The sequence below is a fragment of the Diplodia seriata genome, assembly GCF_021436955.1.
Source record: "Diplodia seriata strain FDS-637 chromosome Unknown scaffold_1, whole genome shotgun sequence".
Classification (NCBI taxonomy): Eukaryota; Fungi; Ascomycota; class Dothideomycetes; order Botryosphaeriales; family Botryosphaeriaceae; genus Diplodia; species Diplodia seriata.
In genome coordinates, this window is record NW_027117308.1 from 207,276 (window position 1) to 223,257 (window position 15,982).

At 57.0% G+C, this 15,982-nt stretch overlaps 3 protein-coding genes across 3 annotated transcripts; all 3 read right to left on the reverse strand.

The window, feature by feature from the left end:
• Positions 1–525: 525 nt before the first annotated feature.
• Positions 526–3,288, reverse strand: SLS55_000057 (uncharacterized protein; the record flags this gene model as incomplete). Its single annotated transcript, XM_066771574.1, has 3 exons — positions 526–1,512; positions 1,568–2,942; positions 2,999–3,288. The coding sequence occupies 3 exons, from the start codon at positions 3,286–3,288 to the stop codon at positions 526–528; spliced, it is 2,652 nt and encodes an 883-aa protein (XP_066636853.1).
• Positions 3,289–3,894: 606 nt separating this feature from the next.
• SLS55_000058 (uncharacterized protein) lies at positions 3,895–8,866 on the reverse strand (the record flags this gene model as incomplete). Its single annotated transcript, XM_066771575.1, has 4 exons — positions 3,895–4,033; positions 4,876–5,834; positions 5,890–8,754; positions 8,852–8,866. The coding sequence occupies 4 exons, from the start codon at positions 8,864–8,866 to the stop codon at positions 3,895–3,897; spliced, it is 3,978 nt and encodes a 1,325-aa protein (XP_066636854.1).
• Positions 8,867–12,924: 4,058 nt separating this feature from the next.
• Positions 12,925–14,398, reverse strand: SLS55_000059 (uncharacterized protein; the record flags this gene model as incomplete). Its single annotated transcript, XM_066771576.1, has 2 exons — positions 12,925–13,932; positions 13,982–14,398. 2 exons carry the CDS (start codon positions 14,396–14,398, stop codon positions 12,925–12,927), a joined length of 1,425 nt encoding a protein of 474 aa, XP_066636855.1.
• Between the last annotated feature and the right edge of the window lie 1,584 nt (positions 14,399–15,982).

The following is a 15,982-nucleotide window of genomic DNA, read 5'->3' on the forward strand; positions in this document are numbered from 1 at the left end:
AGCGGTCCAGTGCTTGAGTTGCATAGCAAAACATGGGACCGTTTCACGAGAGGGCACGTGGTGGTAAAAGAGCTCATGATCGACGAGCACGCAACGGATACAAGGGGTTCATTCTTTGTTGTCTAAGCATGGCGCCCTTTGCTTTGGGCTTTCTTTTCCTCTTTGCTTTTCGTGAGTCTACTGTCACTAATTCTGCTCTTTTGCTCCTGTATTCATTTCCCCATCCACCCCTATTCCCTTCCCTCACGAAGCTTTCTTTTTGATACGAAGCTTTGCACTACATTTGATTGAAAAAAGGTCACCCACACTTGCCAAAGCCCCATGAGATGGGAGAAAAGGCATTAACAGAACGTGTACTTGTATGAAATACTCGGACAGACTCGGTGTCAATTTAACAATAAAGTATTAAGGAAGGACTAGATGTTCCAATTTCAATAGTGTCCGCTTCCTTTTCCATGAACAATGTTCCAGAGTTTGTCAATAATGAGTGGAGTATTTACTAGGAAATAATGGAACCAATTCTCATTACATCGTGCCTCCCGTCGCTTCGCCATCCACGTTCAACGCAGATCCTTCCTCAGCAGATGCCGGGGCCTCCAGTTTGATTGTCATCTCCGAGTCCTTCGAGAAAACTCGGAGACCAACCACACAGACAGCATTCCATGGACTACCCTCTTCATCATCAGCTGCTTTGGCTCCAGCTTCTTGGGGGCTGGGTCCCGGCTGTGGTTCGGGCTCCGGTTGGTTCGCTTCATCAACTTCTGGCTTCGGCATCGGTGGTCTCGGGTCAGGGGGAGCGGCCGCCTTCCCAGGGGTCTTGACGGGCTCTTTTGCAACTTCGGCCGGCGTCGGCTTGGTGTCCGCTGGCTTTTCTTCCTTGGCCACCACAGGATTCTCGTGGCTACTGTCGGTCTTTGTAGACTCTTCACTGGACGGAGCAGCTTGTTCCTCTTTGACCCCCTTCGTGGTAGCCTCTTCCTTGACAGCCTCTGTTGCTGCCTCTTCTTTGGCTTTCTCTTTAGGTGGCTCCTCCCCAGTGTCATCCTCCGGCTTTGATTCCGTTTCTTTCTTGGCAGCCTCTGCTGATGACTCTGGCTTGGCGGCAACATCGCCCTTCTCCTCCGACACAATCTTGACAATCTCTTTCTCTTGCTTCGACCTGGCTCCAGCAGCATCCTTCGAAGTAGTCGGCGGAGGGGCGGCCTTCACATGAGCGAAATCATAATTCAGTCCGATCTGCCTAAGCTTTTGCGGTCTCTTGTCCGCCAGAGACTTGACGATCTCTTCGACAGAGTCTCGTTCATCATTCTTTGTAGCAAGGATCTTGGGGAAGACCTCGTACTTGCCCGGGTCGAGTTCAACTTCCGCACTGACGCTCCGCTGCAAAGGACCAGCTCTGGAGGGTCGGACTCGAGCGATGTGGTCACCGACTTCGGATCCTGCCTCCTGGAGAACGAAGTGAAGTTCAAAGTCATACTGTCCTTCGAGACCTCGGAAGTAGCGATCGTCAAGCTGGATTTTTCAATGTCAGAGGCCGTTCGCTACAGTTCCAGGGGAAGACGCATACCTTGGAAAGAACGAACACAAACAGACCGCCTTCCTTGATCTCGACGACGAATTTGGTATTGATGTAGCCGGTGATCCACGAGACATTGATGGTCGTCCACTGTTGAACCACCCTCCAGCCTTCTCCGAAGAGGCGCGTTCGGTCAAGCAGGTCGAACCGACTCAACATGTCATCGAAGGTCATCCAGAAGATGCCATCGTCGCCGAATTTGTGGTCGAGCTTGTTCAACCAGTACGCGTTCCACTCCTTAGAGCCATCACTCCAAGGGCCGTTCCACTCTCCCTCCCCGACCAAGCTCCTCTTGCCCCAGGGGTTTCTGGCTTTTGTTTCAGCTGCATTTCCGATAATAGTAGGACCGAAGGGAGGGTACCTGATCCGAGCGAGCCTGACCTTCTTCCCATCTTCATCCTCTTCTTCCACCGCCTTCAGCACCGAATAGGCATGCTCATACGCAAGCCCACTGCTCGCATCCGCGTCCCCGCCCACAGAGCCGGGAGTGATCGCACCAAAAACGAAATCCCCGTTGGGGTTCAACAGCTCCAGCCACAGCCTCTCCTTGTCCAACACCTTATTCGTATCAATCGACGTCGTCACCCCGCCCGTCATATCCTCCACGCCCTCGCCCACCAACCCGCCATAAATCGCCATATAGTCTCCATGCACCTTCGCATACGCCTTCTCCAGCAGCGGCAACCACGTCTCATTCTCCTCCGCACACTTCGCAAACGCCAACGCCTCGCTCCCCGTCTGCAACCGTTCCTTCCACCGCCTTGCCTGCTTCCCGCTCGGGTCATACAGCCCCGCCGCATACCGGTCGTAGTCGGCGGCGCCCAGATACAGGTTGTCGTCGACGACGACGGGGCACCACGCGCCGTCGCGCTGGAACACGAAGCCGTACACCCCGCACGCCTCGTCGCGCGCCACGCACACCCGCGCCATCAGCCCCCCCGCCTCGCCACTGCTGCACAATGTCGCCACCGCCGCTACCCACCAGCAGTCCCCCGTGCCCCCTTGCTGCACGTCGGAGGCGCCGAAGCCGTTGATCGTGAAGGATGGCGCGGTGTAGATCCAAGAGACCCGGTGTACGGATTGCGGCGCCGGCATGGCGCCGGGGCGCGTGTTTGAAAGGACGGAGAGGAGGCTGGGCACGGAGACTTCTTGCACCGGGGTGATGAGGGCGGGGACGGAGGTGAGGGTTGTGAGCGCGCTTTGCAGGTCGCTGGTGGTGACGCTGTGGGTGGGGGCGTCGGAGGGGGCGGGTGTCCGTGTGCTGCTGCTGCTGCTGTCGACGAGGCTGTTGAGGCAGTTCAGGTCGTCGGTGGCGAAGTCGGATTCGATGTCGAAGTCTGGGTCGGACCATTTTTCGTTGGTGCGTCTGCGGATGCTGTTAGCGGAGGTGGTTGGTTGTGGGGGTGTGTGTTGTGCGCTTACCTGCATTCGCGGACGATGCGTTGGACTTTGCGCTCGCAGGCTTCCTTCGCGGCGTCGTAGCTTGCGGTTGCGCTGACGTTGCCGGTCAGGGTTTGAGGAAAGGTCTGGGGCAGCAGGTTGGCGTAGAGGCTGGGTGGGAAGATGCGGGTGATCTTCCCTGGGGTCTTGGTGATGAACTTTTCCCAATGCTCGTCGAGAGTTTGCTGTGGTGAACAAACTGGCTGCTTCTTCTTGGTGAGAGCGGCCGGAGAGGCCGCGTCGGCGGCGAGACCAGCGTAGTAAAACTCCATGATTGGCAATGTGAGTTGATGGTATTGCCCACAGTAAGAATATTTGACAGAGGCAGACTTTGGCGTGTACTTATAGACATTTCCACATGTGAGGCTGAGGGTTGTGTCACCACTGAGCAATCAGGTTCTTCGCCCCCAAAGCGGGGTCGTGCAGCTGGCCTCGACACCATTCATTCACTTCGTCAGTGTGGCTTGCGGCTGGCGCGTAAGCATCTTCAATTGATAGGCAGCTACAGGAAATTGAGCTTGCTTTTCCGGCCAAATGCTTCGTGGTAGTCCCGAGACCGTGGTTTTCCATTCACTCTTCACTCTTATTGCTTGGTGTCACCGGTGCAGCTGTCAAAAGGCGCAGTGCTGCCTGTGCGCTGAATACTCGATTCAAGCCACGATATGCACTGCCCTCTTTCTGGTTGCAAGCAGCGATTGCTGACTGCAGTTTCAGCTTCACTTGGAGCTCTCTATTCAACCACATACAATCGTACACGGCGCCTACAGGTTGATGCAGCTGCCGTTTATTCCGAGGAACGAATTGAATGTTCAAAAATCACTGGGCCAGTCTCAGCTCTCTTTAACATCCTCCAGTAGGGATCCAAGCCGAGCATTGGTCTACACATTCACATGCTCACTTTCCTTATCGCTTTCCACTGGCCCACGTGGCAAGTAGAACCTCTTGACAAACCGCTTGAGAAAGAACCCCTTGGGTCTCCAATCTTCCTCAAAGGTAGCTTTCCACGCATTGTACGCTCTAGCATGCTTCCAGCGTATAACCGGCTGTATGGCAGCCACACCGATACACCCCGCCACTGCCGTCAGTATCACTGTCAAAGGGCCCATTGCCTCGTCCGGTATTTCCCATTCATTGCCGCAACAAGTCAGCAGCACCGAGAGGATGACCGCCAGCATCGGCACTGCGCCGCTCACTTGGCACGCTGACCGGAAGGCACTTCACAAGGCTGAGATGGCGCATGCATTGCGTCATAAGAAAGTTCTAGTAGGTAAGCGGGGCTGAGAAACTAAAAACGTTTCAAAAATGTTGCAGCGGATACTTGTTGCGTATATCAGAAAGCATTAAGTTTCAAGCTACTGTCTATCCACAACATCTAATCCCTCTGTAGTCTATTCATTCCAGCCACGGCCATCTACTTCCGCCTCCAAAAACCCCTCAGTCCCTTCTCCCTCAACCACGGCACCACAAACACAAGTACAATATTACTCACACAAAATACCGCAAAGATGCCCAAGTCCCTCCACCTCCTATCCCACCAGAAGTCCAACGATGCCGCATACTCATCCCCAGTCGCATACCCACAATACTCACAATCCGCCTCCGCCTCGGGATTCACCAAATACCCCGAGCTCCTCTCCAAATACGCCTCCATATACGCCCCACACGACCTCCCGGGCGGAGGATCAAACCTCGTCAAGTCCCCCTCCGCACACCTCACCTCGACGCCGTGCAGCACATTCGCCGCACTCCCACTAACCAAATACCTCAACGGATCCGCCCAAAACATCCACGGTCGATAAAACGCATTCATCAACGCATGCGGCATCGCAGCGCCCGTGAACGCAGTGAACACAACCCACAACAGCGAATTCGCATAGCCAGCCAGCCGCTCCGTCGGAAAAAGCGCCGCGACGCACTGCGCAAAGCCCGTGCCGAAGACTCCATACAGCAAGAACATAAGGTACTCGTACCCCGTCTGCGTCGGCGTCGCAGGGTACCCGAGGGTCCAGTAGACGCAGCAGAAGACGACGGAGAGGCTAGCGCACTGCCACGGCAGCTCGACGAGGACGAGCGAAGCCACGAGGGCGTTGCGGCTGTATATCCCGTTCTTCTCGCGCGCGCGGTACAGCGCGAAGGCGGCGAACCACGACGCCTGGATGTCGGGCATGATGGACGGGACTATCCAGGAGAAGATGAGGAAGAAGAGGACGCGGTTCTGCGTGCCTTGGAGCGACGGGGACGGCTTGTAGAAGCTGAAGCTGATGAAGAGCTCGCAGAAGATGCATTTGAAGAGCTTGCTGAGGTTGTAGGGCCCGTCGCGCCAGACGGAGGTCCAGTGGCGGCGCGTGACTTTGAGGATTTGGGCGGAGAGGGGGAGGGCGAAGGCGCGGTGGGCGGAGGCGGGGGTGGTGGGGGTGTTGGCGTCTTCGTCTGGTCTTTGGGATGTGCGCTTCAGGTCGGCGATTTTGGTCTGGACTGATGTGGCTTCCGGTGACTCGGTCCAGGTGCGGGCCCAGTCTTTGGTTGGGTCTTGGTTGGATGTCGCCGTGTTGAGGATGAACTCGGCCGGGTTCTCGTTTTCTCCCATGACGGCGCCGTGGCGGGCGAAGTAGTCGACTACGGTTCGGCAGTTGTGGCCCGTCTCGCCAAAGTACAGTGTCCTGCCGCCCGGTGCTAGCAGGAGAACGTGGTCGAACATGTCGAAAAGGATTCCAGACGGCTGGTGGATCGTACAAAGCACGGGGATGCCTTGCGCGGCGATCTTCTGGAGGAACCGGACAATCGAGAAGGCAGCTTGCGAATCCAAGCCGGAAGTCGGCTGAGAGGGAGTGTCAGCACATGATCAACACAACAGTACTCGCGTCCCTACTCACTTCATCCAGGAACAACAGCGCAGAAGGCCTCGCTGCCAACTCCACCCCAATCGTCACCCTTTTCCTCTCCTCCACACCCAGCCCCGCCTCACCAGGCTTCCCAATGATCGCATCAGCAATCGGCGCCAGCTCAAGCAGCTCGATGATATTCTCCACGTACGCCAGCTTCTCCTTCTCAGGCACCTCGGCCGGCTGCCTCATGACGGCAGAGAACTGCAGCGCCTCGCGCACCGTGGCGTTCGGCTCGTGCACGTCCTGCTGCATGCAGAAGCCGCACGCACGGCCAAAATCCCCCGTCAGCGGCCGGCCGTTCAACAGCACCTCACCGCCGACGGTGCCATCCGCCTTGCGCTGCGCGAGTGTGTCGAGGAGCGTCGTCTTGCCCGCGCCGGATGCCCCCATGAGGGCGGTGAGTTGGCCGGGCTGGACGAAGCCGCTGACGCCGTTGAGGAGGGCCTTTTCCTTACCGTTGGCGGTGACGGTGTATGTGACTTTGTCGAAGGTGAAGGTGGCTGCGGAGGCCGTGGAGGCGGCCAAGTCTCCGGCCTGCTGTTCGTCGTCGCTGCTGCTCTCGTCCTTTTCGCACTCCGAGTCCGGGTGGTCCGACATGGAGGGAGACGTCCCGAGTCGCGGACTCGGTCGTGCCGCTATACCAGCCTTTTTCTCCACATCGAAGCCCGCATCACCATCGTCCCTTTCCTCCACCACCTTCCCACACCCTCCACCCCTCGTCTCCGCCCCCCTCTTAAACGCCACGCCCCCCTCACCCCCCGCCAACCTCACCGTCACCGCCAGCCCAACCACAGCCAACCCGACATACACCGCCCACATCGCCAGCACAACCCCAAAATTCCGCCACAAATGCCCCTTCTCATACCCATAATACGCCCTCAGATACGCCTCCCCTCCCACCACCCTCTCCCCCTTCGCCACCCCCGGCAACGGACACCCCTGCCACCCGCCCTCCGCGCCATACCCCTCCCCACTCGGCACCATCTGCGCCTCCGTACACCCCAACGCGATGCGGCCAAACTCATTCGCCAGCAGCGCCTCCAACGCCCACGGGCTGGGCGACACGCGGCGCAGCCACCGGCCCCAGGGCAGCGCCTGCGGTATCGGCGGGGCGTAGCCGCTGTACAGCAGGGCGACGGGCAGGGCGGCGCCGGCGGCCAGCATGGCGCTGCTCTGGCCGGGGGCCCATGCGCCGAGCGCGCGGAACAGGGCGAGGGCGGCGGCGTAGAATGCGGACAGCACGGCGTAGAACGTGAAGAAGGCGCCGGCGCTGCTGGCGGACAAGCCCAACAGGAAGTAGTAGGGCAGGGCGAAGGCGAGGACTTCGGTGAGCGCGAAGGGGATGTCGCCGAGGGTTTGGCCGAGGACGAGGGCGGCGGGGGAGAGGAGGCCGAGGCGCGATTGCTTGGAGAGGATGCGCCGGGCGGAGACGGTGGCGGTGACGTGGGGGAGCGCGGCGAGGAAGAAGTAGATCAGGCTGAAGAAGATGCCGCCGCCTTTCATGAAGGAGCCCGTGCTGGTTTTGGGCGCCATGTAGAAGGCGGAGCCGTTGACGAGGGCGGCGGTCGTGGCCATGGCGAGCGCGGTGAGGTGCGAGCGCCGGTCGTTCCAGGTCAGGTGGAAGTGCCGCCGGGTCACGGCGAGGGTTTGGTGGTAGAGGTTGGCGGTTTGCCGGGCGTGCGGGAGGGCGCCGCGCGCGAGGAGGCGGGCGTGTTCGGTGAGGAAGGCTTTGGTGTGGGTGGGGTCGGATGAGATGGTGGTGTTGTACTGGGCGATGTCGGCCATCAGGCGCTGGTAGTGCTCGGACTTTCTGAATGCGTCGGCCATGGCGTCGGGGTCCAGTGGGACGGGGCCGTGGTGGTCGTCGCGCACCACGCGCTCGACCGGAGACGTCACGGCGGTCAGGAACTCGGCTGTCGTCTGCCTGCTGTGGCAGAAGAAGCCGAGATGCACGAAGTACGCCTTTGCCTCCTCGGCCCGCCCGCAGAAGATCATCCGCCCCTCGTACAGCACCATGACGCGGTCGAAGCACTCCGCGTACATGCTCTCTGACGCCTGGTACAGCGTCGCCACGTTCGCCATGCCCGTCGCCCTCGACAGCTCCTTCAGCATGCGCAGGAACTTCAGCGCCGCCGAGCTGTCCAGCCCGCGGATCGGATTGTCCCAGCACGCCACGGCCGGATTCGACGTCAAGCTTTCGGCCAGCGAGACCCGCCTTCTCTCTCCGCCCGAGACGCCGCGGACGTACGAGTCGCCCACGACGGTGTCGGCCGTGTGTCCGATGCCCAGCGAATGCAGCAGCGTGCCAGCCATGTCCTCGACAAAGTCCCCCTGCTTCCCAGCGTCATCCGTTTCCCGGTGCTTGCGCCCGCGCAGGTGCAGCCCGAACCGCGCCGTGTGCCCGACGGACAGGTTGGCGTAGTGCAGGTCGTCCTCGCCGCAGTAGACGACCTCGGCGCCGTACTTTTGCGCCATGACGTCCGCGTGAATGCTGGCATACCGCACTTCACCCTCGACTGCCGCGAAGGGCTCGCGGTTGTTGCCCAGCACCCGTAGTGCTGTCGAGCAGCCGGCCCCTGGCCGCCCCAGTACGAGAAGTGTCTCACCGGGGAAGACGACGCCGGAGACGTCGCGGAGGATGCGCCGGGTGGGTCGCTTGCGGTTGGTTGCGAGGCGGTGGAAGAGCGTGAGGGGTGCTTGGATCGTGCGGTAGAGGATTTCCGGGAGATCGAGGACAGTGGTGCGGGCGGAGGCGGAGCCGTGTACGATGATGTTTTGGAAGGTAATACCGAGGGCGCGGCCGTTGCGGCGGTAGATTGGGAGGGAGGTGGGCTGGTCGCCATGCTCGGCACCCTGGGAGGGTCAGATTGTGTGAAAGTAGGGCGGATTGAGGAGGAAGTGGTAAGTGTGTAGCTAAAATAGACATCTCGACGTAAAGGGAAACACGCACCTTTTCGAAAGCCATTGTAGAGAGATGTAGCACTCACACACAGCTCTCGTACCTTTGCAGTCAAGGCGCCGGTCTTCCTGTGCTGAACATCCCAACCGATCGGAAAGATATTTAAGAGACTGCTCTGCGACATCACGAAAGGGGGATGCCAGTCAATTTGTCATCCCGCTCGAGCACGTACGTTGCTATCGGTGACTTGTCGAGAAAACTATGTGTCCCGCATGCGAAAAAGACATCATGAAGGGCCATCTCGGGCCGACGATGGGTCTCAATTGAGGAAGCGGAATTTCGATTCCTCTCTCAATTGACGCAAGTGCCCCGCAAACGGCGAGAGACAGCCAATGAGCTGACGCCGTACGACTTCCGCCCGTGCCCATGTGCAGCTGATTGGTAATCGCTAACTTATCTTCAAGTGGTGGTTCCGAGCTGTGTTTCGAGTGGTTCGGTCCGAGACATTGCAGTGCAATGTTTTAATTGGTTGGTCGATCCCGAAACCTGTGTTCACTGAGGGCAAAAGGCTCGTCCGGCCCGAACAAGCCAATCAAACGCAACATCGCAGACCAACACCCTTTTTATCGTCGAAGCTTCGATGAAGCACAACTTGCGGTGACGGAAAAGCACCGAGGCTCAAATTCCATGGTTATCGACTCAGAGTAGGCAATTGCTGTCTAATTTCTGCCGTGGTCTCAATGATCTGGTGGACCAATTCATAACCGCGCTATCCAAAAACACGCGCACTTGGCCCTCGTAGGCGAGATCGGGGATCCTTAGCCTTCACAATGTTCATTCGAAAGTACTTCTAACGTGATTGGCTTACTCCAGATCATTACTCGCAAAAACAAGAATCTGCACTCGTTCCTTGTCAGAAAGTCATGCCGCAACCTGGCTTTTACATATGCACGTAAGCGCCTGTATGCAAGGCTGGCGAGCCAAATGGCCAATCAGCAGGCCATAATAGCGGCAGGCTGACAGTATACACGTAGGTCGAACGCCTCACAGATTCAGGATTTGATGTTTGTTGCTGCCACTGACAACATAAATTTCAACCCGGCTCTTGCCTCTTCGATTTCGCCATCCGAGTCACCCACCGACCCAAGCTTGCCCAACTTTGCATCGAAGGAATCCTTCACCACACAATATCACCCTTTGAGTCGCTGAGGACATCCCTAAAGCCCATTCGATCTATGGAAGAATCTACCGATCGCCTCGAATGCAACTATTGCGATACGCTGACATGGCGTAGCCGTGGGCTTCGACTTCGCAGTCCCAATAGCGACCTTTACGACGACATCACCGTCGTCGATGACGACGACAAAAATCACGAAGACTTCAGGGAGTCATTCGATGAATTTCGGTTCCGATTATTTCACGGATTCAGCAATGGATGCGATCCCTGCTGCAAAGTGGAAGAAGACATGTGCGATCTATGCAGGCATAACCGCATAGGACATATAGTTCATCATATGTCAAATGGGGCCGAAATCACCATGGAAATGGGTTCAGTTTCCGACATACAGGCACGCCGAGCTTGCAAAGTCTGCCGAATCGTCAGTCAAGCCGTCGAACGAAACGGTACCATCCCTGGAAATGATCAAATGCTTCTCGAAATTGGTCGACGATTCTATCTGAGATCCCCTGATCACCGCCTCGGGAGTCATGAGACGTATTTTAGCATATCGCTGGCTGGTCGAAGTTCTAGTGAGGGCCAATTGGCCACACTCTATCTACAGAGTCTCTGGTATAATTTCGCAACGATGAAATACATCTCAGAAGGCTTGAGAGGAGCCTACGTGGATTGGGATCGAGTCAAGGGATGGTTGAATAAATGCGACGAGTACATCGAGCGAAGCTTCAATGGGTGGACGAAACGAGATACCCGTTGTTACGCAGGAAGTCTTGATCACCCCCCGAGCGGTTTCAGACTCATTGACGTCAATACCCTTTGTGTCGTTCAAGCACCTTCAACATGCGAATGCATTGCACTGAGCTATGTATGGGGTTCACCGGACCGCGTATGTGATTGGGTTCCAGCGGCAACAAGAAAGAACACACTCGAGACGATTGGAAGCTTGTCAAAAGACAGAGTACCACCCACGATTGGAGACGCCATCCAAGTTTGTTATCGACTTGGTATCGGCTATCTGTGGATTGATAGGTATTGCATAATCCAAGACGACGAGAGGATGAAGCAAGCCCAAATCGACTCTATGGATCAAATTTACAGCCATGCAATCCTCACTCTGGTGGCTGTAGAAGGAGAGGATCCCAGCTATGGTCTTTCTGGAGTTTCTGGACCGATGGAACGGAGTTCAATGCTCTGCCTCAACTTTGCTAATCTGCAAATGGTTGAGCAAACGCGATCTTTGTCGAAAGTCTTGGAGGAATCGAAATGGGCCGAACGAGGATGGACATTTCAGGAAGCCATCTTGTCGAAACGCCTGCTATTCTTCACGAATGACGAGGTAGTATACGAGTGTGGCCATGGGCGCCGAAAGTACGAGCATAATCTTCGAGTGCTGAAACCACGGGGACCAGGCTTCCTAGGTCGCGGAGGCTACGACTACTTTTCGGCCATCCCCGAATTTTCCGAGCGCAAGTTGAGCAGCAACGGGGATGCTTTACGTGCTATAACGGGCGTGCTGAACAGTCTTCATGGGGAAAAACATCTATTCGGTCTACCACTGGACATGTTCGATGACGCAATTCAATGGATCACTGCTCATGACCAAGACTCACGAGATATGCGCTTTGCGCGGAATCAGTTTCCGTCCTGGAGCTGGTCATCTTCGTCAGCAAAAGTAACATACCGCGCCACCATCTTCACGGGAGCAGCACATCTCGCAACTTGTGCAACTGTTATTGAAGGGCCGAACGGGGATAGAGAGGCCAGAGTCATCGATTCCCATCGCGACGAAGAATTCGAGTATTCCTGGAAAGAAGAAGCCTTTTGGCACGAAACAGTCTCGGCTTGGAAAAGCGGTTTCTTCAAGTATGCGCCCCAATTCGCCGAGAGCTCCGCGATAGGTTCTGATCCCAATCAATGGGGCTCATCCAAAGAGCTTTGGAGTAAAATGCGCGGTCTTATCCCGGGCCAGGGCTTTTCTCCTGTTGTCAACGAGTTTGCCGACACGATTGAGACAGCAAGCCTTCCAGGCCGCATATCGATATTCACGCAATGCGCGCATATGGATCTGAGGTTCACTGAGCACAGTTGTGGACAGAAGACTTTGTTCCGGCTGATGAGCTCAGACAAGTTGAACGTCGTGGGGTCACTATCTCTTGATCACATGGCAGATAAAGAACGTCTTGAGTGCTTTGATGATCCGCGACCCTTAGAGTTTCTTGGAATCTCCTTGAGACATGGACCTACATTTCACTTACTCAATGGAGTCAGAGGGATCGAGATTGGGAGAGAGGTTGCTAGTTGTGAACCATTCTCCCCTGTAGTGACTGCCCTGCTGACGGCAAGGGTTACTGAACCAAACCTAAGCCGCAGGATTGGGATTGCAGAGATACTGCTCGATGATTGGATTGCACTTCCGCGCGAGTTTCGTACAACTGTTTTAGAGTGATTCCCAGGAGCGTTTTGAAGAAGAGTGGCCACTATCGTGGGGAGTCGTTGATTTGTTTGTTTTTATTTTTTTCCACATCTCAGCAGCACTTCCTTTCGAACATTCACTACATAGAGAACTTGAACAAATAATGTGCTTATTTGCTGGTAGTGTATAGCCTTCTTGTCCACTCTGAACCATGGCTCGAACCACTACGACGCTAAGCAAACAAACCTTATCCAAGATAGTAAGATTACATCAGGCTGTCAGGGATATCCAGGATCCCCGAACCAGATGGAGGCCACTGCGATATATACTGCGTATTACTCGACGTTGCCGCCGCCACACTCGCCTCAGCATCCCTCGGCGACTGGACCAACGTGGCTGAATAATCAGGTGTTTGATGCAGCGTAGGCACCACCGAGTCCGGCAACATGGACGGAAAGCCGGTGAACGGCTCCGCAAAAACGTTGCTGCACGTCATCCATTAGCCAAAAACATGAAGCCCTCGAAATTCTCAGCTTACCTCAACCACGGAAACGCTCCGGTCAAGTCTCTCTCCAAGCTGACTTCCTCGCCCCCAGAAGCCAACGCATCCTTGGCGAACTTCATGATGTCAAGACTGAGCTCTTTGCTGTTGTTGGGACCCACATGCTGCATCGTGCCCAAAGTATGGATAGCGCTCTCCACAACCTCAAAAGTAGCTCTCGCGTAAGACGGCGTCGTCCCAGGATCCAGCACATCATAAAGCAGCGTGATAGAAGCCACAAGCAGAAAAAACGCCACGCTGCCATCCGACTTGAGATTCGGCGCCCTATTGCAACACGCATCATTAGCGATCTGAATGATCGCCTTCGCCGACGACACAGACGCAGCAACAGACGCATCAATATCCAACAAGCTCCCCGCCGTCGTCTGGGCCTCGAACCTCGAAGCGAAGAACGTCGCATACGTCAGCGCCGGGCGATGGACCAAGATGTGCATGAGGTGGTACCACATGCCCAAGAAGGTGCGCTGGATCTCCTGCCAAACGGCGCCGACGGGGAGCGTTGCGTCGAAGAACTGGAGATACGGCGGGACGGAGTGCGCGAGGGACTCGAGGGCGTCGGCGCAGTCGCGCGCGACCTTGTGGACGGCGACGAGGTCGGACGCGCGCCGGACGCTCTGGGGCGAGTAGATGCCGCCGGCGATGACGTTGGCGATGCGGCCGAGGTCCGCGGACGCGCGGACGGCGGCGAAGGTGGCGCAGGCCCCCTTCGCGTCGGCGACGCCCGGCTCGTCGATGATGTCGTCGGGGTAGCTGGCGTCGATCTGGTCGTCGTGGAAGCTGGAGGGCCGCCCGGTGAAGAGCGAGACGATGCGCTCGAGGCCGTAGATGGTCCAGAAGGTGGCTCGCAGCCGGTGCTGGCTGTAGCTGTTGCCGCGGACGACTTCGCATTTGTGCATGCCCAGTGCCAGCGCGCTGCGGGCGGCGAAGCCGAGGTAGAGGTAGCCGTCGTTTTGCTTCATTAGCTGGAATGCGTACATTGCCTCGCCATCGGTCAGTGCTTTCTCGGTCATGGAAGGGTGCGACGCTTACTTTCAAAACCATGAAGTGGATTGCTTTCAGAGTTGGGCCGAGCATGAACGTTGACGATGTGTCTGCTTTCTCGGCAAAATATGCCGCCCAGTTTTCGAGTCGAGATGCATCAGATTTGCCTTTTACGGAAGAAGCCCTCGCTCCAATAGCGAGAACCAAGAAAACCAGCTCTTTGCCTTTCAGTGGTTTCCTGTCGATACCCGGCGGACTCCAGAACTTGGACCATGTGTCGTCAATCTCGGATTTGAGCAGTACGGGGGCTTGGGGGTGGATAGTTTTGAAGTACTCGGCGATGAACAGGTCACCCATCTCCTTCTGGATATGCACTTCGGCCAGTGCGTCATTGAGGGAGCCGTGTGGATTGCGGAAGTCAAACATGAAGTGGTGCAGCCTCCACTTCCGGACTCCTTTGGGCATGCCGACATGGCCAATGCGGTCGATATGTTGGTATATCCTGTCCAAGAAGCAGAAGTGGGACGCAGGGCCGTAGAACTGGAAAGACCCGGACTCAGGGTCATGGACTCCGATGCCTGTCCTGATCTCTTGCTGCCGCTTGTGCTCGGCCGGGTCAAGCAGGGGATCATGCGGGGTTGCCGCAGGGGATTCAGACGCCACCGGGGTCAGGAGCGGGGGAGCGGGGGCAATGCGTGGAGGATCTACGAGGACGGAGGCCTTCCGCTTCCTCCGTGTTGGTTCCGTAGGAGCATATTCGCAGTTTTGCTGTGCCCGAGCGCAGGCCTCGCATGGCTGGTCTCCGCTGCACTTGACTTTGCGGGCGTGACAGATTTTGCACGCTCGGGAGGCCCTTGCAGTTGCGCGCTCGGCATCGGTGGGTGGCATTTCCCTGTACTCTATTCGGCGGTGCCAAGGTATGTCACGTTGGGAAGCTGGTTGATGGATGGTTGTTGACGGGAGTTTTGCTTGGTCAGCAGCCTGGAGAACGCCCCAGCGTCGATCGGAAATCACCGCTAGCCGTGTTGGGCTAAGTGCGAGTTCCCCGCCGTACGCGAGTTCATCCGGATCTCAACACCACAATCGCGTTGAGGCTGCATCTATAATGAAGGGGCCTTGCTGATCTGCTGTGGGGAAGACTGTATTTTCCGAGCCCTCCGGAGTTGCTATCAATGTTGCGAGTGCATGCATGCGGCGGATAGAGCATGCAATCTCTCATGGCTCTCCGGAAAAGCGGGGCACAGCAGCTTTGAGAAGATGCGAGGGCGTGGATGGATCAAATATTTTACAACCAATTGTGGCGGTGATACTTGGTGGGGCCGGACGAGCTGATGAGGGAGGAGGGGCGTGGGCACATCCGACGAATGGATACGAGTGGCCACGAAGGCTAGGAGAGCCAAGACAAGCGCGGGCGACTCGGCAGCATCATCGAATGATGGCCTGCGCCAACCACCTCTCTGTCGATTTGGTGGGGAGCCGTTGAGCTGACGTGTGGAGCAGCGTGTCATCCAGAGTGCTGAATACAAGTAGAGTATGGTGATGAGTTGGATGGACAAAAGTCACACCCCTTACGTCTTTCCCTCTGGGCGGGCCCGGGGCGGGAGAGGCGCACGCGGCAAATGAGGCTCGGCTCAAGCACGCGTCTTCTTTCGGAGCGAGCTGTGGCCGGAAGCAATTTCTGGAGAGTGTTTCGAGTGGCCGCCAGCGCGTCTTGTCGGGCGCGGCAGGAGAGGCCGAGTCTGGGCGCTAAGGAAACTCTAAACGGCAACTGCGTCTCCAGCCAATCACCGCCCGTGTCTCTATCGCTATTTTTATCACCCTCGCTGCCTTCACTTCACTCCACTCCTCTGCCACACTCGGAAAACAGCCAAACTCACCCGCAAACCATCTATCTTGATGGATCGCCGTCGTGCACGCCATGCAACGGTTCGTGCGAGCGCGCGCTGGATACGATGCGCACTATTGGCCGCATCGCGATGAGAGGGCCGCCCAGCACGTCGCCAAGGACGCCGCTGCAGCGGAGACTCTTCTTGCAGGCGCGGCATTCCT